This window comes from Perca fluviatilis, chromosome 4, assembly GCF_010015445.1.
Source record: "Perca fluviatilis chromosome 4, GENO_Pfluv_1.0, whole genome shotgun sequence".
In the NCBI taxonomy this organism is placed as follows: Eukaryota; Metazoa; Chordata; class Actinopteri; order Perciformes; family Percidae; genus Perca; species Perca fluviatilis.
The window spans coordinates 15,626,135-15,650,804 of record NC_053115.1 but is presented as its reverse complement, the minus strand read 5'-3'; the positions used below and the strand labels follow the sequence as shown (position 1 = coordinate 15,650,804).

Sequence of the window (24,670 nt, the reverse complement as noted above, 5' to 3'; positions counted from 1 at the left end):
ACAGTTTGAGCATACTTTGTTGTAATAGTACACTAGGACATCTGTTGAGTTTAGGATTCCCCAAGGGCTGTGTTGTCAAAATAATAACTAATAAATCAAGTTCTTTATTTGTTATTATGTGCACAACAATTTCAGTAAAGCAGTCATTGTTGGCAATATTTATATGGATATGTATGCATGTATGTACAGTACCAGTAAGTATAATACCAGTGTGTATAAAGTGACAGCCTCAGGTATTGCTTTCTACAGTAATAATAGTAGTAGTAGTAGTGTTAGGAGAAAATCTCTAAAAGACGTGTTCGTTTGATTTCTGAGGAGGAAGGAGAGGCTGGGTCGAATTGAAAGATTAAGCAAAAGGTTTAATGAACAACACGATGAAAACGACATGACAAAAACAAATGATACACTGCAGCTGACAGCGGACTGAAATGACATGCCTCCTCTTCAGGAATTACATCAATCAGTCCTGAATCATTCTCAGGTTCCGAATTATATTCCTTTGGAATTGTGGGCGTTTCCCTGAATGGAAACTGTCCCAGGTTAAAGACACACCTCTGATTTCAGGTTTACTCCAGTTCACAGACAAAGGTCGTTTATCATGGTAGTGCCGATTCTGTTCAAGATTACAGAGTTTGCATTTCCTTTGTTCTAATCAAGTCTGGCCCCGCAGGGAGTGGCTCCCCAAAAGTTGTTTAAACAATAAGTCTTCTGGAGCATCTACATTCATGCTAAATAACAGACATGACCTAATTAATTCTTTAGAAGCTTGAGAAGGTGTGAGCCAGTCAAATGCTGATTAGGCTTAATCAGTATTGAAACATTCCTTCACTCAGTCACACAACAGTTTACATTTTTAAGTTACATTTTTTACCTAAAAGTATATTGTACTAAAACATAAGCATGGTTTTAACTTGTTTATCTTCAACAGTAGTAGTAGTAGTAATGGAATTGTAGTCTGTGGTTGAAGATTACATTTAGATTACCTGTGTTAAATCATTGCTATGTGATTATTACAGGACCAACACATGGAAATGACCCACAAAAATAGTTATTATTACAAGTTTTTTATTAGGTACTATTTCATGAGTATTTTTTTTATTAGTAGGATAACCCCTTGAGATGATCATCTCATTTTCGAGGGGGTCCTTAAAACAATTAATCAGTAAATACAAAACACAAAATACATGCACACACACAGCACTCCCAAGCCTGACTGCTCCAACACCCCCACCCCCCTTCACCCCCCCTCCCCATACACACAAGTAAAAACACAGTACATTTACATACATCCCAAATGTGCTGCTATTTATAGTAGATGCACAAACAGGAGCCAACACACACAACAAATAAAAATACATCCACAAGAATCGTTATTTCTATGTTTGGTTATTATTTAATCAGAAAAATAGAGGGTGTGGGTGGCATGTTGTAGCTGCACCACTGCAAAAGTGCGAGCAATGCAACTGTGAAATCGAGCCATGTGATTGGCTGATGTTGTACAAGCTGCTGTGACATCATCAGTGATAGTCGGTGTCCTCCTGGAGAAGATACGAGCCCCTCGCCCGTCTGTCATCCAACCACTACAAACAGACATGGTGAGTAAATATATTGTTCCAGACTAATCTATCGAAATAGCTACTTTTAAAAGATGTGTGATAAATGAACGCGTTGTTTTTCATTGGAAGATTTTGAAAACATCTATACCAGTTAAGGTTGAGCATTAGCTGCGTATCTGTCCTGGCCTGCTTCACTGGCCGCTTTAACGTTAAGCCTTTATAGCCACAATCCTTTACTTAACTGTAACGTGACGTTAGCATTAATGGAGGATTAACTTAAATCATTTGAATATCACACTAACCCCAGTCTTCTATTCCCCTTTTGCCGTTTTAACCCTGTCTCCACCAGTCTGACTTCACAGAGGACCAGATCATGGGTGAGTTAACATCTGATTAGCAAAAGAGATTTCTCTATTTAATTTTTTTTTTAAATGGTTAAGGGTAGCCTATATTAACATATCATCGTCGTAATATAAATAGCTTTATGAATTCGTCACTTTGACCCTGTAGCTCGACTGTTGTCTCGTCAAGCCTCTGGACTCCTTCAGGTAACTCTGACAGACTGGGATGTAATAAACTAATCATTTTCTAACTGTGTGAGGTTCAATGTTACTAACCTGCAAAAAAAGTAATCTACTGTAATTAAGCATGTTGGTGTTTTTGCATGCTGATGCCGAAATATACACTTTAAATGTCTGGCAGTCATAATAAAGACAGGTTGGGTTTTAGCAGAGCAGTGGGGATCAGGGTGTTGGCCCAGGCTTCTTAAAGGTGTGGCAAATGTCACTAAAACTATTGTTTTGTGGCCCTTAAAGAGCAACAGTTTGTTCGAACACATACACTAGCTACTAAACCAGCTACTTAGTGGTGATGTTTAACATGACAGAAGTCTTGTCATAGTTGCAAACAATGTGTGCTTTTAAGGATAGTATTTGCTCCGACAACCCCCCACTGCCACTGACAAGATCAGCCACAACTAAAATAGACCAGTTCAACCTACTACATTATCGTTGCCTTCACTAACTGGTTGGTGTTGCGTAGACGATGAGACGTTTTGTAGATTATGTGTTTAAATAAAATATATTATGTGAATAAATATATTTGAGTTTTTCCTTTTAAAGTGTGTTTGCTTCCGATCCGATACAAGGTAATACCCTGACCAGTAAACCTATTATTAAAAGCTGCTAATGTCCCGTCAGGTACGGAAGAGCCATTATGTGTCATCATTTATGAGGTAAATGAATCATCAATAGGCCCCAGTATTTCGAATAAGTACTGTGTTTATGTTTTTGTTACGTTCACGTTCCCAGAACGTTGTGTTATTATCACAACAGGGTCAGCTGATAGGAAACCTCCCTACGCAGCAGTGTTGGGAACTGCTCCTGCCATGAAAATGCAAAAACTTAATTGCATGTGTCGAGTGTCAAAACCGCTTGTGCAATGGTATCAGCTGTTCTTCTACACAAAAAACTTTATTCAATAAAATTACACATTTTCCCTTTGGTGTTGTGCATATGTGTTTGCTTGTGTCTCTTAACATTTGTTAGTTATGTTTATTAATTTACTTTACAGCTAGATCTAAGTTCTACCTCTCTGTCTCCATATTAGAGTTCAAGGAGGCCTTCCTTTTGTTTGACCGGACGGGTGAGGGGAAGATCACCTACAGCCAGTGTGGTGATGTTATGCGGGCCCTTGGACAGAACCCTGTCAATGCTGAGGTGCTCAAGGTCCTGGGAAACCCCAAGTTAGAAGGCAAGTCTCTGATTCACCAGCCACAACTAAAAATAGACCAATTCCACCTACTACATTATCGTTGCCTTGGCTAACAGTTAGGTTGGGTGTTGTGTGTATAATCCCTCATTGCAGCCTCAGAGAATCGGTATGTGCTGAACTGCTGTTTTTGGCTTGTTTGGGATACATATACAGTATGAGCATACAGAGCATTTCTTTTAATATTGATGACCCATAAAAGCCTTGCTCCAAGTTCACTCCACAAGTAAGTCCTCCTCTGTTCTTAATGAAGTTTGTAAGGTCCTCTGAGATGGTGCTCTAATGTTGACATTAATTACTATGTATAGAGGTGTGTGCTATGTGCAAATGTGGTACTATTTGTATATTTCAAATCAATGAAAATATGAGGTTTTTTAATAAATAAACATTAAGCCTAAAGCTCTGATATTGTAAAAAAAAAAAAAATGCAGTTCCATTGTTTGCCTGTGCTGGGAATAAAGAGAGGCTCTCTGAATTATGTGCAAGCTTACTGACATCCATACAAATCTGCCAATGTCATAAAAGTTTCAAATAAAACATTTTTTGTTGTTTGACCTGCAGAGATGAACTACAAGATGCTGGATTTTGAACAGTTCCTGCCCATGCTTCAGGCCATTGCTAAGAACAAGGACCAGGGCTCCTTTGAGGATATCGTAGAGGGTCTGCGTGTCTTTGACAAGGAGGGAAACGGCACAGTGATGGGAGCAGAGCTGCGTCATGTTCTCACTACACTAGGTAAGTCAACAACAAACAGCAAAACAAAAAGAAGATTTGTCATTATTAATCCTTATCTAGCTGAGCTGGCCTATCTCTGTCTTCTTGTCATGCAGAGTAAAATCCCTTCAGGCACTTATCTTTGTCAAGAACAATGTTAAGCAGTGTGCTGTCTCTTTTTCTTTATTGCGTCTTAGAATACATAGTATCTCTTCTTTGTTTTATTCCAGGTGAAAAAATGACAGAGGAGGAGGTGGAGACTCTTTTAGCGGGACATGAAGATGCCAATGGCTGCATTAACTATGAAGGTAAAACTGCACAGATGCACTCAGATGACTCTTTCAGGTCCTATACAGTGCAATGTGCCTCACGAAAATATGCAACACTACTGCTGTGGATGTATAAAACAACGAGTGTCATTGTGTCTTAGTGTCACATGCTCGCTAGTCTCGCTTTGCCCGATCTTCCTCCACAGCGCTGCGGAGGAGGGTCTGGCTAATCCACACAGCATTCAGGGAGGGGAGAAAAACGTGCTCTGGTTTATTGGCATTTCATGTAACCAATCGCAATCGTCTTGGGCGGTGCTAAATGCCGAGTGGAGCCACGATGCCTCTGCAAAATAGCCTCGGGAAGGAACTTGTTTTGGTGGAACGTGTATGTTCAAAGGTTGTTTTAGTTGTGCAAGAGAAAACTCAGATTGGACAGATAGTCTAGCTAGCCGTCTGGATTTACCCTGCAGAGATCTGAGGAGCAGTTAACCATGATAGTCCTCATAAATCGACCCGAGTTTAAAATTACAACACAAAGAAAGCAGAAGGGGATGGACATCCAAAAACGGACCTCCAAAAAGAGTGACATCCGGCGGACTCTCCGGCAGAACAAGAGCAATCCCAGAAGTGGAACGTCGTGGATATAGACCACATGCTTGCTGACTCTGTGTTCGCGCCTCACAGCCTTTGGCCACTACATCATGTCCGGCTGAGCCGAGGGTATGAGCAAACCCCTGAAAGCTCTCTGCAGCGCTGATCTCCTGACTCCGATGGAGAAACAGCTCACTGCTGCACAGTGGCTTTGCATTCATCTAGGTAGTGAGTGAAGAAGAGAGACCGTTTTCATGTGTCGTAACCTGCATTGGGAGTGCAGCGTAGCAGTTATAGTAACTTTCTTATAACCAAAAGATGTTTGGTCTAGTTCAACAACAGCTGTGTAAGTGAGCTAGAGTAATTCAACCATGGCCTCCTACTAAAAGTGACAGCAAAATAAATAAAAGAAAATATAATACCAGAACCAGAACAGCTAATGGACACAACAAAAATGTAGCCCCTGCAATTAAAAAAAAAAAAACATTCATCATATTTTTATTCGGCTCCCATGATCCACAATGGCAGATGGGTGTACAAAAAGTGAAACCGTGAAAATACAATCAACTAAAATTCAGCAAAGAAAAAGTTGTTAAAAAGGCTGATTATGTCTAGCTCTATGACCATGCTACACCTTTATATTTGTCTGAATGTATTTGTTTTCTTTCAAGATCTCTGACCTCCTGTTCGTCCCTTCTTTTTTCCCATTTGCTTTTCATTCATTAATATTGTACATCAGGCCACATCTGATAATCCTAAAACGTTTCAGGTTTTTAGTCCTCTTTGCTGGCAATGAGAGAGCTTGTATCCCCGAAGACGGATGTTGTTTGTGAAGTTTGTTCCTGCTTTTGTCTGACTTTCTTCAGGTTTGATGCTGATGTTGTGTTTCTCCTTCTCTCTCTCTCTTGACAGAACTCGTCCGGATGGTGATGAGCGGTTGAGGATTTCAGAGACACACTTCCAATTTTACTCCTGAATGTTTTTGTATTGTTTGTCTTGTCTTGTCCTCTATCCACATCATCCTACCTCCAACAAGTCTTTTTTTGACATCTTTATTTTATTTCAAAAGTGCCTTTTCTGGCTAATGTGAAGAAACCCTTTCATCTCATTTTCCAAACATTATTCAGGTACAATCAGCAGTAAGGTTCCCTGGATGATTTCACCTGATTTCACCCCTTTGTTAATCAGCCCAACTGTCTTGTTGTCAAAAGGTTTTTGATTTTGTTTGGCTAGATATGATAATGTGACATGTTAAATCTAATAGTATTGAATAAAAACCCTGGTTTCCAGGATTAAGCCTGTGAGTGTTCTTGGATCAAATATTTCTTTATAGCTTATATATATTACACATTTTTAGTCTCATTACAAGACAGTGTTAGAAAAATATTAATATTTGAAAAATATCAGAAAATCAGTGAAATCTTACAAAATGCCATTAGAAAGTCTGGAAAGTATTAAAATGTCAGTAGTAGTAAAATATCCTAAAAATATTGATCGATGTGTAATGCAAAAACTATAGATTACATTGTCATTATAATAATGATGAACTATATGAACATAAGTGACATGCGATGCAATGTGATCTATATCAAAGGGAAATTGCATCTATATGAGAAAATTAAACAGATCAGACTTTATACAACAAAAATTGAGTGATTTATTATATAGAATAAAAAAAAGAATAAAATTTGCATGGTTCTCATCAGCACTTGGAAATTGTTCAGTTGCCATAGTTATCGATGTTCAAACTTTGCAAGACTCCTAGCACCCATAAGACCTTGATTTTAGTCAAAGTAAGTGGACCTTGAGTCCGGATTGTTTTGTGAACTGTTTTTTTTTCTTCGAAGTCATGAATAAACTTTTAAAGTAAATACATTTTAAAAAAAGTTCCATTTTGAATATTTAAACCTGCAATAATTACACGAAGTGTATTTTGGGCCTCGGTGAGGGTGAACCAAAACTTGTCCGTTCCAATATAGCGTCCCAGTAAGTCATGGCAGTGAGCCCTCATACTGTACACAATACCAGGACACTGAAACTGAAGCACCTAAATAGAATTCAGCTAGCATTCATTTTAATATTTACACCTGTGCTTTTCCTACTGTGACATGTCAAAATGGCTTCTGTGTTGCCTGTAAAAAAGTATTAACAAATCTTGATTTCTACTCCACCTACACTTGGTAGTCAGTGGAGAGATTTAGTGTGATATATCTTTAAATCTCTGTTCTTCAGCATCCTGACAAACATGTAAACATGTATTAATTTGTATATTACCTTATGTGTGGTTCTTTTTTGTGTTACCAGTCTGTGAAGTTGCTTACAAAAAAAACCCCACGCCACACAATGACATCCTCATCACATCTTTATTTTTTTCCCAAACATTTTGTAATCAAAACCTGAACCTTTTGTTTTACCTTTTTTCTAATACAAACTGCCAGAGTAACCGTCAGCACAAATGTGATGATTTATTGAGGAAAACTTGATTTCTACTGTATAATAATCAATGCAATTGCTGCTACCTTCAGCATAGTGAAAAACATACAGAAACTGAACATACACTTATTTCATATCACAAAATCCACACAATGTAGTAATAACACAGATAAAAGAAGTCCATATATGCTCACAGCTGTGGTGAGGTCTGCAATACTGGCTTGACGGACATTAACTGTAAAGTTTCACCTTCTGACTGGATTATATTTCATGACACTGACGTGGCGTGTCGTGTGCAGAACGAAGCCAGTTTTCTTTTTTTTTTTATTCTTCAAACTTTGTGACACACGACGAATGGCACTGGAAATAAAACTGAACGGTAATGTGGTTTACAGATCCTAATGGCATGCGTTCACATACACACATGCTCACAGTCACATCTCAAGACGGATCCAACAGACCTGCCTGATTCATACACAACAGTGGAGAGGGTAAATATAGGCTACAAAGGTAACAATATACAGTTACAATGTTGACATATCAAAGAAAGAAGATGAAAAAACGGACAGTAAAAAATATAAAACTTGATAGGATAAAAAGTGAGGATATTGTTGCAGATATTAAGGACACAATTCTCCATTGTCAGCTGTTTAAGGTGCAAGCGCCCTTGTTTTTTTTTGACAGCATTCACATTTCTTCCATGTGTAACTTGAAATGCACCAGCAAAAACAAGCTGCTAAAAAAAATCCTCTTAATTTCCCAAGCAACCACAATAAAACTCATTGAATAAATGCGAGATAAACATGATTATAAAAACATTTTGGTTTAGCAATAAACACAAAGTCAAATTATGAAAAAAAAAAAAAAAAAAAACTTATCCGGTCACTGTTAGAATTATTATTCCCAGACTTTCAGTCTTTTGAACAAAACTACATTCCTCACAAAACTACAACCTGGATGTTTTTGAGTTGATCCAGATTTGAAAAACATGAAGGTCATCGCTGACATGTTTTTCTCTAAGTGCTATTGAAAGGAAGGACATTATTAGAGAGGTCTTTTCAGGATGATGATCTAATGCTGTCAGTACTTTCAAATAGTATCATTACAGGCCAGCACAAGGTGCGTTTGTAACAGAAAATCCAGTTTACGGTACATTGTCTCAAACTGCATCCGAACCAACTTAATTTCCAACTGGCTTTCGATTCGTTTTCATTCATTACAGACAATTCTCTGGAGACATTGAGGCCAGACCCTGTCGAGTGACCGTTTGTCCATGTAATACAAAAAAAACAATTGAGAGGAAAAAGTAACATTCCCAATCAAGTTTCCAAAAACTTCAGCATGAAAAAGTATTTAAGACAACAAAAGGACGATATAAGTGCTAAAGTTCAATTTCATGGATGCTTCAAGTCTTTCAATGAGACCTTGGGAAACATGTTAAAAGTGCATTTTTGTCTTACATACTGTATATTTGAATTAGTACCTACAGTACAAGGGGGAAACTCTGGAGAGACAGTAAAGCACGGGACTTCACAAGCTGTGACAAACTGTTGCAGAAAAAATAAATGCAACAATTTCCAAAACACTGAAAACACAAGATGAGTCTTTTCTCTTCTTCTCCTTGAGTGGCAGCATGTTGGTTAAGACCCTCTTAGTTCACCAGATCTCTGTTGTTAAGCTTACAATTAGGAAGTGAAATGTTGCTGTCCGATCGACCGCACAGCTTCTGTTTGAAAGTACATTTTCTTCATAGGCAGATTCAATTTAAAAGGGACTTCTTTTTCAACAGAGAGTCAAAGTAGAGCTGGTTTGATTTAGATGTAATTTTTTTTTTTCTCACATCAATTGTCCTGTTGAAAAAAATAAAAATAAAAAACAAATAAAGAGCTGAACATGTAAAGTGTGTTTCTCTTCCTTCGGTTTATGACTTCTTCATTTCAGATGATACCGGCAGGGTTTAAAGTGGTCAGAGTCATTCGGATTCTCAGGCAATGTAGTTTTCTCTCACTGTGGAGGTGGGACTGGAGCTGAAGGGTGGAGTGTTTCCCCGGGAAGAGGGGCGGTGGGCTCTGTGAGGGGTGAAACAAGGGAAGAGCAGAAACATGGTAAGAAGTTTAACAACTTTTGGACACATTTTTGTAAAAGTTTCTCCTTGTTTTTGAGTGCTCAACCAAAGTTAACAGGACAAATAATTAAAATAAGGCTGATAATAGTGTGTGTGTCAAGAATTTAGAATATTATCTTGTAGATGGTCTAATTGGCTAAGTTATATTTAATTCAATAAAAAAAAAAGCTTACAATAGAAAATAAATAGCAGACAAATATACTGTAATAATTTAATTATCACGTTTTATAAAATGTCCGGTCGAATTAGTGCTGGTGGCAATTGATTAAACCATTGGATTTGTCAATTGTCATTTTCATAATCCCTTAATCGATTAAGTAAATTATAAGGCAAAAATGCCAAACTCTCTCTCCTTCCAGCTTCACAAATTAAGGGATTTCCCACATTTCTAAATGTATGTCTTTGTACCTTGAAGATATTTGGGTATCGGATTATTCGTTGGACATAACGAGCATTTTTAAGATGTCACTTTGGGATTTTTCACTATTTTCTGATACAGCTGCTACATTGTGCTTTAACTTTAAACTCACCATGGAGTACAGGAGTAGTGCTGGAGCTGGAGCTGGAGTGGGCAGCGGGGGTCGAGCCTGGGGGGCATGGGGGCGAGGTGTGAGCACCCTGAGGTGGTTGGGACTCAGGGGCCGGGGCAGAGGCTGGAGGTGCGGGGCTGGGGGCCGGCTGCAGCGCTGGTGTGCTGGGAGCTTGCTGACTTGCGGTCGGACCCTGGGGTGGGGGTGCTGGAGCAGCCTGGTTGGCATGAGGGCCCCCGGCCTGGCTGTGCTGCTGGTGCTGAATCTGCTGGAAGTGCTGCTGGCGGGCTCTCATCTCGGCGTATTTCAACTGCTCCATGTGGAAGGACTGACGGTCAGCCAGCAGCTGCTGACGTTGGTACTCCAACTACACACACAAAAAGTGAAAGGTTAAAGGTTTTGTACTGTAATTAGGTTGACTACTCTCTTGATATACTACATATCCCAGAATCCCTCACTCACAGCCTCCCTCTCTCTGTCCATGATGGTTTCCAGTTCTTCAAAGTGTCGCAGTTTAATCTCCAGCTTCTTCATTTGGGTCTCCACCAGCAGAGCCACAAGAGATTTGATCTTCCTCTCTTCCACTGCAGCCAGGTGCTACGGAGAAAGTGAAGGAGAAACTTAGATTAGAGCAAAGTAAAAGAAAAGAAGGGAAAAAAAGGTGATGAAGGATACAACAAGTTGAGGCCTGGTGATAATTAACTTTACCTTGGCTTTGACAGCAGCAGCAGCGAGTGCAGACGCAGCAGCAGTGGCCAGGTTTCCCTCTCCCACATCACGCTCCACCTTAGCCTTCCTCTCTCCTTCGCTCTCTGCTTCTCTTTGTCCTTCCTCTGTGCCCTCTTTTCCATCCTTCTCCTTCTCCCCATCACCTACGAGAAAAAAGGTTTCAAGTTTAAATCTTTTCCCCCTTTGACAAGAACACTGTATTTCCTGTATCTGACTGCAATGCATTTTCATACCCATCTCTGACTCTGTTTTGTCAGCCTCTCTCTCTCCTTCTTGTTCTCTTCCTCTTTCTTCTTCCTTCTTCCCATTCTCTGCCTGCTTCTCCTCTTCCTCAGTCGCCCCATCTTTGCTGTCCTGCATGGGAAAGCAAACATGGCACAATGAGCTTCGCCACAGTTCATCAGCAGAACTCACAAATGAAAGACAAACATTGTATTATAACGAACAAGTATGATACCTTGGCCTCCCTCTTCTCTTCACTGGGTTGGCTGTCACTCTTACTTTCATCACTGCTTTCATCTAGAGAGAGAGAGACATTACACTTTTTCTTTTTCAGTTTAAAGTGTGAATGTGTTTTCTTTCTTGCAATTTTGCATGCTGTACGTGTGTGTGTGTGTCCATCCTACCAGGTCTGTCTCCCTCCTCTAGGCCAGTGCCTGCGATGCCACTACCCTCCAGGCCATACAGCGGGTCCTGTCGGCCACTGACCCTCGCTGCCTCCTCCACCCGCCGCACATGAGCCTCAACAAGCGCTGCAGGAACCTCTTCCTTCATACGAGAAAACTCCTCTAAGAGAGAGAGAGAGAGACCAGATTGAGCTTATTGATGTAAAGCAAAACACTAATGATGACTAATGAGTAATCAACAATGACCAGGAAGATTTAAATTCAAATGTAAAAACAAATCTTTCAGTAAATCTAATTCAAAATAAGGTCCTTCTCACCCAGAGCAGACTTGGCTGCAGCTGAGGCCACGCGTGGGTCGACGACAGAGGCGAGGAAGGCCACTGTGCTCATGACAGGGTTTCCTGCCTGGCTGAAAGGTACCGGCTGGTAGGCCAGTGGTCCTAGGGACGAGGAGTTGTCCTCCAAGTAAGGGTCTTCAATGGGCAGCCTCAGGAAGTGCAGGATGCACTCATCCTGGGTACGGCTGCCCACATGTTCTGAAACCTTGTTCCAGTCGTCCTTGTACATCTCCAACCCCTGAGGGAAGTGAGGACTACATTTAGCTCCGCATTTCTACTGTCTTATTTTCACAATAACGTCAAGAATTATCTGCATCATCACACAACTGATTTTATGGGTCATTTGTACCTCAAGCAGTAGTAGTGTTTCTTGTTCTGTCCACTCCCTCATAGAGCTCGCTGTACTCTTGCTCTGTGCACAAATATCACCACCACTTTGTTAATATGAGAGGTCATTGTAAATCACAGTAAAATAATCATAATGGCATGCATCATCTTAGACTTGTACCTTTGCAGAGCCAGTCTTCTTGCTGTACATGTCAGTCCGCAGCCCAAAGTTTTGCAGATCTGCTGGTTTCTCCTTCACTTTATCTGGGAAGGACATTATCTGCTGGGTAGCAGGGGTCTACAGGTGCACAGCGACAGGAGGACACATGTAAAATAACACAGAATACGTGTGCATGTGTCTATGTGTGTGTGTGTGTGTGTGTGTGTGTGTGTGTGTGTGTGTGTGTGTGTGAGTGACCTGGGACGTCTTGGGCTGCAGGGGTACCAGACTGGATGGAGTGTCCGCCAGGACATGAAAGTGAGAGGTGGGTGGGGGACCCATGGGTGTGGGTCGGCTCTCGGAGTCCACCTGGTAGTTGATCAGGCCCCACTGCTCCAGGAAGGCGTGAACTCTGCAGCAGAAGAAGCACAGAGTGTACAACACTGGCAGCAGTTTGACTAAAACATGTGACTGTGTAGATACAGGCGGTTGAAACTGAGTCGAAATATTCCCATTCAGCCCCCACCTACCTCATGATTGCACACACGTCTCCTGCCAGGTTCCTGCGGCAGGCAGTGGAGGTCAGGTACTCCTGAGGGTTCAGTCGGTAGGTGTCGATCATGAAATTCCTGTACGCCAGGTAACTGAAAGAAGGAGGTGTGTAGAAAAACAATTTACTGTTGAGACTGCTTTTTAAATGTGTGTCAGTGCAATAAAAACATCAAATGTTGCATTGTGTACGGATCAAATTCTTACATCTCTGGGGTTTTGGATTTGTTCTTCCCATTGAAAAACTCTGGCAGGGCTCGGCGCTCAATGGCATGAACACTGAGGGAAAACAGTTACGCCATTATGAGGACAAATAAGTACAAATGACTCACGTTGAGACTAGCTGATTCAACCAATCAATGGGTCTCCGTTTTTTCTTACTTTTCTGAATATTATAAATACATCGCTGACATGAAGATTACTTGTGACATTTTTCAAAAATGTTTTTTTTTCTTACCTGTTATAGTCAAACCAGGCAGCGTAGCTCGGTATAATAATGTGATGAGTTTGCTCAGTCACATTGTCCTCGTGAAGGTCAGAGCCTTTCACTGGTTCACCCTTCACGCTCGGTGAGCCTTCCTCCTCCTCCTGTTTAAACACAAGCACACATGCTCATGATAAAATATGGGTTTTACTGTGCTCACTATCCCCACCACATTTTCTTGCACTTTTACAAACTGCCTCACCTTGCCTGCTGTTTCCATGGACTCATCCTCTTGCTCGTCTGTTCAAATAACAAAAAGAATGGCAAGTGAATATCCATGAAAAAGTAACAAATCGATGTCTTATAACCTGATATCATAAACATATTACAGTGGATCACTCTTGCTTTTTGCCTTCTTTGTTTTATATGCATTAGAACACTGCACAGAAGGAGGTTTTTTTCTTTCTTGTAATAGTAGTTACAGGCAGCCATGGTGACATAACGTTCTGCTCACCCATATCTGTTCCTCCCTTGACTGGAGTTGAATCAGAGTCCTTCTTGGTGCTATCTGCAAAAAGAAAGTATGAATGTCAGCCAGTAACAGACAACAACTACTTTAAAGTCGGTGATTAATTTTAATAGTCATATACAGTTATTTTTGTGTATATTTTGAATATATGTGTACTTGTCTTAGGTGGGTTTCCCTCTTCAGATGCTGGAACAGGTGATGCTTCATCCAAGTCTTTACTTAGATCCTCCTGTTCCTCCTCCCTTTGGCCCCGTTTAGACTTGGTGTATGGGGTCGTTGGCCTGTCCAGACATTATTTTACAATACTGTACATCATTATATCATTTTTTAACAGCTGATGAGTGTGACATCATTGCATCAAGACACGTGTGGTCACCAACCCTTTTTTGGTATTCTTCTTCTTGCTCTCCTGAGGCGGAGGGGTAGGGGAGGGCGACGGCGACCTCTTCCTCTTCTTGGCGCTGCCAGGCTTCTTGTCCCTCCGCTCGTCAGGTGTGGTCACCTCATCTGTCAGGGTTTTGGCTGAGATCCTCTTCCTCTTAGGGCAGCCCTCGCCCACTTCATAGTCCTCCTCATTCATCCACTCGTTATACTGGTCCAGGTCTAAAATCCACTTGGCATGGACCTGTGAACAGAGACCATCCTGTCTATGACCAACATTTTCAGTGAGCATGTCAGCTGCCTGAGTGAAATGTCACCAACTTATTCCACATTTTAACCAGGCAGTGTTGCATTCTGACACACATTTTCTCCACAGTATGTAAGCCCACTAAAGGAGCAGTCACTGAATGAAGACATATGCAGTAAATCTTAATTACGTCACTTTAAAGTTGTAGTCTGAGGGAGACATTTCACCTGTGAGCAGAGCTGTATAGTAACGAAGTAGAACTACTTCACTACTGTACTTAAGTACTAAAAGGCTGTATCTGTACTCTACTGGAGTATTATTTTTTTCTCCTACTTTTACCACTTTTACTTGAGTACATATTTTCAATGAGTTTAATACTTTTACTCCGATACATTTTTTATGTGCTGCATCGTTACTCGTTACTGTTGTGAATTCCTCACGCCACGGAGACTGGGTAGGTTACAGTGTGTGTAGTTACGTTAGTTACGTACGATAATTACGTAAGTTACGTAATAAATTGTTTTGGGGGAGAGAGAAAAAAATTTTTTTTTTTTTTTAGGAAATTGTTGTGGGAGAAAAAATATTTTTTTGGTTGTTTAGTTTTTTTTTTTTTTTTTTTTTTTTTTTTTTTTTTTTTTTTTTTTTTTTTTTTTTTTTTTTTTTTTTTTTTTTTTTTTTTTTGCAGTGAGTCCTGAATGTTAACCATTTGACCCTGTGATGTGAAGCTGCTAGTTTATCTGTATGTTGCTAGCTCATCACACATTTTATTTCAGTATTTGTTAATACGTGATTAATAACCCACTGTTATATCACATAATAGAAGTTATAACAGCTGTGACATTAATGAACCTTTTGGGGTTTATTTCATAAACTTCCTTCATATCCAGCAATGTACAGCTTGTGACTGCCTTAATACCAAGTAAAAGTTGAACTCCAACAATATGATATTCAAAATTTGACTGCTCTCTTTAATAACTACATAACACAATACTTGTACTTTTACTTTTAGTACTTGAGTAGTACATTTTAAAATAAACTACTTGCAATACTTAAGTACAAAAAGTGTTGAAGACTTTAGTACTTCCACTTAAGTGTGGTGCGTAAAGAGCACTTCCACCTCTACTCAAGTCACTTTTTTGATAGAGCACTTGTACTTTTAATCAAGTATGGGTCTCTAGTACTTTATACACCTCTGCCTGTGAGTAAACAGAGACAGGATGATACCATCTTGATACCAAACTAACCCAGTGTGCTGATTTGTGTGTGAATACAGCTCGAAACTGCTCTAACTATCATGTCCTAGTGAGCGCTGAATGCCTTAAATTATGCTCTCAATACACAATAAGAGTGTCTGACACTGCTTTGAATTTATGGTTCAGCCAAGTGCCAGAGTAAGCTCTGTTGCTCGAAGTGCCAGTTTGCACTTCATACTTGGATGTTTTGCACAGATAGAAAAATATGAGGAGATAACTGTTGCCAAAACAGGGAGCCATCAGCTCTGTGTAAATACAGTCTCCTGACAGGTTTGTATAATAAAGGCTGAGGCGCATAAAATTACTTTCCATCATTACAGACTAAAGTCTTTCATTTTAAATCCTAGCTAACATAAAGACGTTTTCCAAAAATTGTGCACAAAAAATCATGCACAGGCATCTATAATTTTCCATCTGATGTAACGATGCCTCATGCACCCATAAAAAACAGTACATTTGATTTGAATATGTCACTTTCAAAAGTCATTTAGGCTGAACAAAGGGCAGGAACAAGCAGATATGATGATGTACTGTAGTTGAACAGTGTGAAATTTGTTTAAAGGTCCCATGGCATGAACATTTTACTTTATGAGGTTTTTTAACATTAATATGCGTTCCCCCAGCCTGCCTACGGTCCCCAATTGGCTTGAAATGGTGATAGGTGTAAACCGAGCCCTGGGTATCCTGCTCTGCCTTTGAGAAAATGAAAGCTCAGATGGGCTGATCTGGAATCTTCTCCTTATGAGGTCATAAGGAGCAAGGTTACCTCCCCTTTCTCTGCTTTTGCACACCCAGAGAATTTGGCCCACCCATGAGAGAGAGACATCATGGCTTTCAAACGAGCAAAGTGGCAGTTGGTCAAGGCCACACCCCCACCCTCCACCTTGCCCCCCCCTCCCTCCTCCTCAATAGCTACAAACACAGAAATGGCACATCCTAAGGAAAGCTCATTGTGGGACTGGCTCTAGTGGCTGTAATTCTGCACCAAGGCTGAATTTCGGGAAAGAGACTTCAGATACAGTATTAGGAGACCACTAAGGTCTATATAAAAGCATCCAAAGAGCACCATGTCATGGGACCTTTAATAAACTTAGGGGATATGTAAGCAGATATTTAAAAAAAATATTTGATAAAATTAAGAGAGAATAAAGGACACATTTTAAGAATTTGGAATGGATGACATAAAAATAGAGAGACAAGAAACAACAACAAATGTTTCTAGACTTTACCAACAAAGAATGAAATGAAATACCTTCCTGGGCTTTTCTGGGCTGGGAGGATCCTCCACAGCAGCCTCAATCTCACTGGCTGGGATCCATGTATCATAACTAAATGGTGAGAGGAGACAGGTCAAAGGTCAAGGCAAGGGAAAGATTACAAGTTTGGTCTTGTAAAAACATCTCAGGTAGACCAAGGTGTAACGTGAGAAGCTTTAAGAAAACAAAATTAGCAGATCCAGTCTACAGTGTGCAGGAATTGTGTTGTTCGTCCACAAAAGGATGAGGCAACAGTTTTCAGTAAAATATTGAATGGTGTTCATATCTCTGTAAACTCAGTACCAACCCGTCAGGAAAATATCCCCAGTGGAGCAGCACTTGCTTATCTCTCTTCATCACAGGACGCACCCACTCCTCTGGACCAAAAAGAGAAAAGGATATCAGCACAAACAGAGTCTTAAAAAAAGCTGTGCTTAAAAACAACATGTGGATCCTCACCTTCCTCCATGCTGGTGGGAATAGGAACGACAACATGGGAGCTGGAGGCCTTGTCCTCAGTTACTGAACCCTGCGATAGATAAAATTACAAGGAAATATAGGTTATGTTTACAACATAAACATACTTTTTTAATCTGACTCAGTTTTGAGCATGTTTTAAGACTAGTTTAAAGACCTTTAACAAAACAAAACACACACCTGATGTCTTTTGATGATGTCTTTCAGCTTCCCAAGCAGTTTTGGCTCTATGTCAGAGCTCAGGTAGATGACTGGTCTACTCAGGCAATTGTTCTGTAATGAAGAAATGCAGCAGATGTGTGAAACTCATAAATTCAAATAGGCAGGAACATATATATATATATATATATATATATATATATATATATATATATATATATATATATATAAATGTATATATATATTGCATGTCATACAATCTTCATTAAAACAAGAACTACTGTATGTCTGTGTTGTTTAACTCTTCATATTAGCAGAGCTAAATTATATGACTACTTGTCAAGTCCCATAACTGGGGGCCTTTCATTTTTTATATCTGTGAAGCACAGGCAGCGTGATTCTCAGACACTTCCCAAATATGATGTAATCACAAGAAACATGCAACCTTATCAGTTGTATTTTTTTTTGCAATCATTTAGCTCTGGTGCCAGCAGGAAAACACACAACGAAAATGTGTCAACGGACTCCTGCTGGAGCTCACAGTTGATGTCTTAAAAACAACAATTGTAATTATAGCATATGGTGGGAATGTTGTAAAAGTGTGTAAAGTGAAAGAAGCTCTGAGGCAAACTCACCTGCACTAAGGACTTCTCAATCGTCATGAACATCTCGACATTTCGGTCCATCCTCGACGGATTCTGGAAGTCAAACCTGCGCCTACCAGGAAATTAGACTGGAGTTACACATGAAACGGCAACATAGCCAAAATACAACTCTAACTAAACTCTAACTAAAAGAGTACTCAGAGCATAGATAACACAATTTATTTTTCAGTTGGTTCATTTAACAAACATTTACACCAGCTGGAAAGAAAGTCTTACCATCCTTGGTCACTCTTGAACTTGTAGGCAGCAGCCAGGATGTGGCAGAGAGCCCCTCCTGACTTGAAGTCCAGAAAACACTTCATCTGCAGACACAAAACAAAACCGTTTCAAAATGCCAACGTAGGGGAAAAGGCATCTTTATGTCTGTGTGAATGACAGAGTTAAAGGAAACATACTGGCAGCTTGGTGAGCGGAGGGTTGCTGACATGCCGACCGAACACCTCCTCCTGGAACTGGAGCAGCTGGACCACCAGGCTGGACAGAGACTTGTTGGTGGGGGGCTCGGCCTGGATGTACTGAGAGGACATCAACACAGAGAGTCAGTCGGGCAGAGCTGAGCCACAGAGAGGACACATACAAGTTAACTACAGTGTGCTGATAAGTGCTATGTGTGATCAGTTAAGTCAAAAAGTGGAGGGAGCATTACTATCGTCTTTATTATTCAGGGTAAGTCAACCGCTATATACTTTGTAATATCTGATATGGTGATTACATGGTAAACATCGGCGTTTTCATCATTATTATTTAAGTATTTTTAACGAAATAATGCAATTAATTGGCTAAATCAATGTGTCTAAACACCAGCACACCGCTCAGTGTTATTCCAGACGGGCCATGGCTTCAGTCAGCGCCGCGCGCCACAGAGCCAACATCTGGATCTGAGCTGCATTGCCGTTAGCCGATTAGCTAACTAGCTAGCTAGCTGACTGGCCGGCTAAATCAGCCCTTTTGCAAAATATCATCCTCGGAGGACTGATTATGTGCTGCTTTTGCATCGGTTTAGCTACAGTAACGTGAAGGGATGCCGCCATTCGAGGCTGCATCTGTTGCAGCTGTTGGCTCAGCATCCTTTTGTATCCCGGCTCGAGTGAATCAAACAGCTGGACGTTCAGCAGCACCCTCCCTCCTCTCTTTGTCACTGCCTCTGCCCAACACATAAGTGGCCACATTTCAGGGTAAAAAATGTAAGCTGTGAGTATGTATGGATACAAAACATGCGGTCAGTACCTTTTTGTAATTCTTTCCCAGCCAGACGCGGACATTATCAAACTGAGAAACGGTATCAGACGCTTCGAAATATTTTACATTCGGGCCGCCGTCTTTCTTCCGCACCGCCATCTTTGACTGCAGACAACTAGTCGACGCCGTCTGCCGCCCAGCGGCCAAAGTCCGGTACTACTGCTGGCATGTGTAATAACAATTAATGTACAGCAGGTGGCGCACTTATACAAGGAATGATTTTTACAATACTTCATCATGTGAGAGATTTGAAAAGTAGAGGCATACACTACTGGTGGAAGTAGTATTCAGATTACTTACTTAAAAGCAAACCCAACAAAACCTTATTTTAAAATACTTAGTTACAAGTTAAAGTCCTGCTTTCAAAACGTTCAAGTACAAATGTTGACAACAAAATGTAGGACTTCCGTTATAAAGAGTGAAAGTAGGCCTACTCATCATGCAGAATGGCTCCTGTCAGTGTCATATTATACAATTATTGGATCATCATAATTGGTGTATTAACTTGGATCATCATAATTGGTGTATTAACATGTAAGCAGTACTTAAATGTTGTTCGAGGTAGACCTAGTTTTAACTGCTTTAGGATCTCCTGGGCAGCTATGTAGTTTTAACTGCTTTAGGATCTCCTGGGCAGCATAATAGTAATATTATCATATTTGATAAAAGTAATTGTATGTTTTAAATGTAAAATAATGTCACTATTAGCCGTCAGATAAATGTAGTGGAATAAAAAGTTGCCTAAAAAAAAATTGAAATATTCAAGTAAAGTGAAAATGGAAATTTAAACTCATAAAAAAAGAAATACAAAAGCCTAAAAGTACATATAATTTAACAGCTTTTCAGATCTTGCTGCGTCTGTACTCACTTGAAAAATGTAACAACTTTCTGAATCAACGGGTAGTTTGACACACCACAAGGCACTACTAGTGTATACTGTATGTGGCAAGCATGACGAGTACGACGAGAAGTACAGTAATTCGCAGCCATCTCAGTGCACTTCAGTCTGTCACTTTGTGCTTCCTTGGTGAGTGATTTAGTGGTTGATGGTCACTGCCTTGAATAGATTACAAAATGTGAATCACCAAAATAAAACACTTACTTGTAAGTCTCAAAAAAAGTAAAAGAAAACTTGATTTTTAAATTGGCAATGAAGGATCTCCCTAGCAGGATCTGAGTAACTGTGCTCATGAGACACTTGGAAATAGAAGGCAGGCAATGAAATAAGAGCCATACCATTGAAAACCAATTTTAACAGAGGTTCTGATTCAGTGGCAGTGAGTGCATATTGTATTTACTAAAAATATGGTTTTAATAATATATTTGATAATCATTCATGTGAATCAGGTGTGTACTGTCTACTAGGACTGCTATCAATTAATTATTATGATTGCATAACCTGAACTAAGAAGGGTGAAACAAAGTTGATTTCACAGTATTTCATTATTCAAGAACGTCCACTATGTCTTTCTAATTATTTCTGTATTTAGTATTATTATTTTTTAATTTTATATTATTTACTTGATCTATTCAATTCATTCAGGAGAGCCATGGTGTGATAGCAGGAGGACAGTGAGATGACTGATGTCCCTAAGGGTCATTTGTCATTTATTTCTGGCTGAATTAAACTAGTTTTCCTTCTTCGGCCTGGTGGTAACTACAGACAATGTGCGATATATATATATATATATGTGTGAGTGTGTATATATATAATTAATATTATATATGTAATATTGATATATATGTACTTTATTTACAATTACTACAACAATGACTGCAATGACAGCAATAACAAATGCAAAACAACAAATTATAATCCTTCCATCCTAATATTACAGTATAGAAATAGGCCTATCACAACAAAATCAAAATGTGTCAATATATATATGAAAAAACCCTAAAGGCAAGCAGTCCCTAGCCTGTAGGGAATTATATTCCATAAGATTCAATATCATATCATAGGATGGCATTTAGTATTAAATCCTCCATTCCATCATAATGAGCTGATCAAAAAAAATACTGTTATATAAAAGTCATAAAAACTGGAAATTCAGCAGACATGAGAGAACAGAAATAACTGAGCAAAATATAAATATATATCAGACTGTTTTCATGTCTCTGACCTTTTTACTACAGTTATTCAGAGGCTCAAATTAACCTTCATTAACAGAGAATAGGTGTGCGTGTCTGTTTGTGTGCGTTGCGTGCGTGCGTGCGTGCGTGCGTGCGTGCGTGCGTGTGTGTGTGTGTGCGTGTGTGTGTGTGTGAATCTACATGACCCAGGCTAATTTGTGAAAGTCCAGAGACACCGTTGACGAGAGCAGTGCTCCCGGAACTGGTATTCCTCAGGCTATGTGTTTGTATTTGCTCATGAATGTGTCTGGTGTGTGTGTGTGTGTGTGTGTGTGTGTGTGTGTGTGTGTGTGTGTGTGTGTGTGTGTGTGTGTGTGTGTGTGTGTGTGTGTGTGTGTGTGTGTGTGTGTGTGTGGTGCACCCGTCTGTGCTGAAGGAGAGAGAGTGAAGCCTATTGATTATTTTAATCCTCCTATTTGTGAGTCTGTGATCCTCTCAGCTCAGCCTTCCACAGGGGGATTGCTAATGGGGCTGAACGTTTCCCTCCTCAGCCCTCTCTCCCTGTCCAATTAACGTAACGCTGGAATCTGCGAGAAGGGAGCACTGGGACTCAGAGGGTGGTGGGGGGGTGGACATACTGCTGAGATAACCCTACCAACACCACCCAGTCCAACATCTCCCAAACCTTTCATTTGCACCACATACAGCAAGAACCTCCTCATCCAGAAGAGTGTTACCTCTCACCTTTAATTAAAGATCCATCTGCTTGTTTTATTCTGGTGAGGTGAGAACTCCCTTCAGCCAGTGTTTCGTTTTCGCAGGGTGGCTTTGCAAAGGGTAATCAGCAGCAGGTGAGCAAGTCTTATATTATAATTGGAAAGCTACCTTGAAACAAGCTGCTGCAGCTGTATTTCTGTCTGATCGCAGACATTTCAATACATATTTTGCCAATTTGTGTTTTTGAAGCTAAAATTCAGAGAACCAAACCTTTAATTATGGACTTGTTAATAAAGGAGTTGTTTTACTTCACAAAACTGACAATAGACCTGAAAAGAGAGATGGTGTCAGTGTCCATAACGTCACAAGACGTTGTTTTATACAGTTTAAGAAGGATTGGCTCCACTTCTCTAAAGAGAGCTACATCAGATGTATCCAACACACTAAGTGCCAAAAAGATGAAGCCAACATCTCCCAAAATGTGTAATGACCCAGAGTGCTGAGCTTTTGATATACTACCGTATGTGATATTATGTAACAGGCCTTACTCACGTTAATAAAACCATACTGTAGACAATTATTTTGAAGGCATCTAAAGAGCTTTACAGACTCTCTCAACTCCACCAGATCTTTGTTAATTATTGTTTCATTATTACTGCAAAAAATGTCTGCTAACAATGTGAAAAAAGTAAAGAAACACCAGGGGTGTAATGCACATTTACTATCTGTATTTGTGTCACATTATTAACATTATATTTTACACCATGTACCTAAATTAATCAAATAATAACGCATGATTCGTATTATTTGAAGCCCACCATAACAATAACAAAAAGTAAGTCTAAATAAAAGCTTCAGGTGGAAATGAATAACGGACTTTGAACAGGAAATTTAAAAACTGGGTAAATACAAGTCAGAATTGCATTTTGGCCATATTGCATTATTCTCCTTTAAAAATTGAAGGTTCTGTTTATAATGAGAGGAGGCCAAGATGAATGTAAAGTTGGCCTTAAATATCATAAAAGATAAGGTGTAATAAAATATAACTATTGACAAAAAATGGGCCATAATAGGTCATTGCCCCATATTGCAGAATAATAAAAAGGTTGTGCAGGGAAATGAAGTTGGTTTGAAGTTTCTAATTTACTATTTTACTTCATTTAATTTAATTGCAGCACACAGTTTGACATAAAAACACAAACAGCAAGGACAAATCAGACAAAACCTCTATCATTGTTTTTCCAGGATGGTCCTGAAATGCTGGATTAAATGCTCAATCTATTTCATGTGTTAAAGATGTGTTTATGTTTACTGTATATCAAACTAATCTATCAATATGCCATGTATATCTTCTACAGAATTGTGAAGTCATTCATTGTTTGGGTACTCAGGTTGCTTTATTTCTTTCTTTGCCTTTTTTCCCCTCTTTTTTGCTTTACCGTGTTTATTGTGCTTAGATGGCAGAGTGCATGTACATTCCACAAAGAGTTGTAAACTTGAGCACCTTAATACAAATAACAATAATGAATAAGAAATAATTTCCACAAGTCAGATAATTTACCGCATTATTCTTTATCAATGGAGGAAACAAAGATATGACTGTTTATTGTTGGCTCTTGTTTGAAATCCTGGAAGATATTTGTCAGCTGTTTTCATATCTGAACCTCTGAAGTTTGACAAATGCTAATACAAATCTTGAGATCTTTGTAATGAATAAAAAAAAGACCCTGAGCAGTGAAAATGTATCACATCAGATGCCAACGCCTGCTGAGTTCTTGATTTTCCTGTAAAGTACAAGAAGAGAATAAAGAATAAAGAAAGCACTGGTTTTACTGGATTCAGTGACAGCAAAATAATCCTGTTTTTTATTATTGTGTTGCATGGTCTTCAAGGGCAGAGAAAAATCTATGCTGATTTCACACATAACATATATACACAACTCAGCTTGCAAAGTACAGCGACAACAATGAATCCACACTGCTTGTAAACAAAGGTAACAGCTCCAGAAAACACACACAGTAGGATGCAGCATGGTGCAGAGATTATGTAAAGCCACTCAGGAGGGTTTTTCAATTACAGATCCAAATTTCATCGGTTTACAATCATGCTATTAGGTTTCAAAGCTAGACCTGTGTGACTTGTTGGGCTTATATTAAGCTCTCTTCTTCCATGGCACTAAAACTACAATAGATGTGCTCAAAGGAGTATTATATTGTACCCGTCTTAGCATTATATCATAGAATTGTTAAATATAATAAATTGGTTACATTGTTATAACTTTTCTGGATGCAACTTTTGAACACAGTGACATGCTTCTGTTGTTCATTCCCACAGGTGTTTACCACCATACAGAATGAACCGTGGTCAGTTTTTGTAAAAAAAAAAAAAAAAAAAAATTGTTGAAAAAAAAAAAAAAAAAAAAAGAAAAAAAAAAAAAAAAAAAAAAAAAAAAGTATAAAAAAAAAAAAAAAAAAAAAAACAAAAATTTTTTTTTTTTTAAAAAATTTTATGTTTTTTTTTTTTTTTAAAAAAA

At 39.3% G+C, this 24,670-nt stretch overlaps 2 protein-coding genes across 3 annotated transcripts; one reads left to right on the top strand and one right to left on the bottom strand.

The window, feature by feature from the left end:
- Positions 1 to 1,450: 1,450 nt before the first annotated feature.
- On the top strand, positions 1,451 to 6,204 carry myl6 (myosin, light chain 6, alkali, smooth muscle and non-muscle). The gene is made up of 6 exons (XM_039798067.1): positions 1,451 to 1,595; positions 1,906 to 1,933; positions 3,165 to 3,308; positions 3,888 to 4,061; positions 4,271 to 4,348; positions 5,813 to 6,204. The coding sequence occupies exons 1-6, from the start codon at positions 1,593 to 1,595 to the stop codon at positions 5,839 to 5,841; spliced, it is 456 nt and encodes a 151-aa protein (XP_039654001.1). The 5' UTR covers positions 1,451 to 1,592; the 3' UTR covers positions 5,842 to 6,204.
- Positions 6,205 to 7,249: 1,045 nt separating this feature from the next.
- On the bottom strand, positions 7,250 to 19,453 carry smarcc2 (SWI/SNF related, matrix associated, actin dependent regulator of chromatin, subfamily c, member 2). 2 transcript variants are annotated; one of them, XM_039798065.1, is made up of 26 exons: positions 19,336 to 19,453; positions 18,504 to 18,623; positions 18,325 to 18,410; positions 18,079 to 18,160; positions 17,465 to 17,557; positions 17,267 to 17,336; positions 17,115 to 17,184; positions 16,804 to 16,879; positions 14,051 to 14,295; positions 13,827 to 13,951; positions 13,656 to 13,709; positions 13,404 to 13,441; positions 13,175 to 13,305; positions 12,925 to 12,996; positions 12,699 to 12,812; positions 12,427 to 12,580; positions 12,190 to 12,306; positions 12,031 to 12,093; positions 11,661 to 11,919; positions 11,344 to 11,505; positions 11,175 to 11,236; positions 10,951 to 11,071; positions 10,697 to 10,860; positions 10,451 to 10,585; positions 9,989 to 10,355; positions 7,250 to 9,402 (listed from the first exon to the last, which is right to left on the bottom strand). In XM_039798065.1, exons 1-26 carry the CDS (start codon positions 19,444 to 19,446, stop codon positions 9,338 to 9,340), a joined length of 3,156 nt encoding a protein of 1,051 aa, XP_039653999.1. In that variant the 5' UTR covers positions 19,447 to 19,453; the 3' UTR covers positions 7,250 to 9,337. The 2 variants fall into 2 exon arrangements, with proteins under 2 accessions (XP_039653999.1, XP_039654000.1); XM_039798066.1 differs by having other exon boundaries at positions 18,079 to 18,154.
- Between the last annotated feature and the right edge of the window lie 5,217 nt (positions 19,454 to 24,670).

Coding starts and splice junctions, on each gene's coding strand:
- smarcc2 (XM_039798065.1), bottom strand. CDS start 19,446: ATGGCGGTGCGGAAGAAAGACGGCGGCCCGAATGTAAAATATTTCGAA. Junction 12,581..12,698: donor GACGTGTGTGCAATCATGAG/GTAGGTGGGGGC, acceptor CTTCTGCTGCAG/AGTTCACGCCTTCCTGGAGC. Junction 11,072..11,174: donor AAGAGAAGAGGGAGGCCAAG/GTATCATACTTG, acceptor TTTCCCATGCAG/GACAGCAAAGATGGGGCGAC.
- myl6 (XM_039798067.1), top strand. Junction 3,309..3,887: donor GGGAAACCCCAAGTTAGAAG/GCAAGTCTCTGA, acceptor TTTGACCTGCAG/AGATGAACTACAAGATGCTG. Junction 4,062..4,270: donor TCATGTTCTCACTACACTAG/GTAAGTCAACAA, acceptor GTTTTATTCCAG/GTGAAAAAATGACAGAGGAG.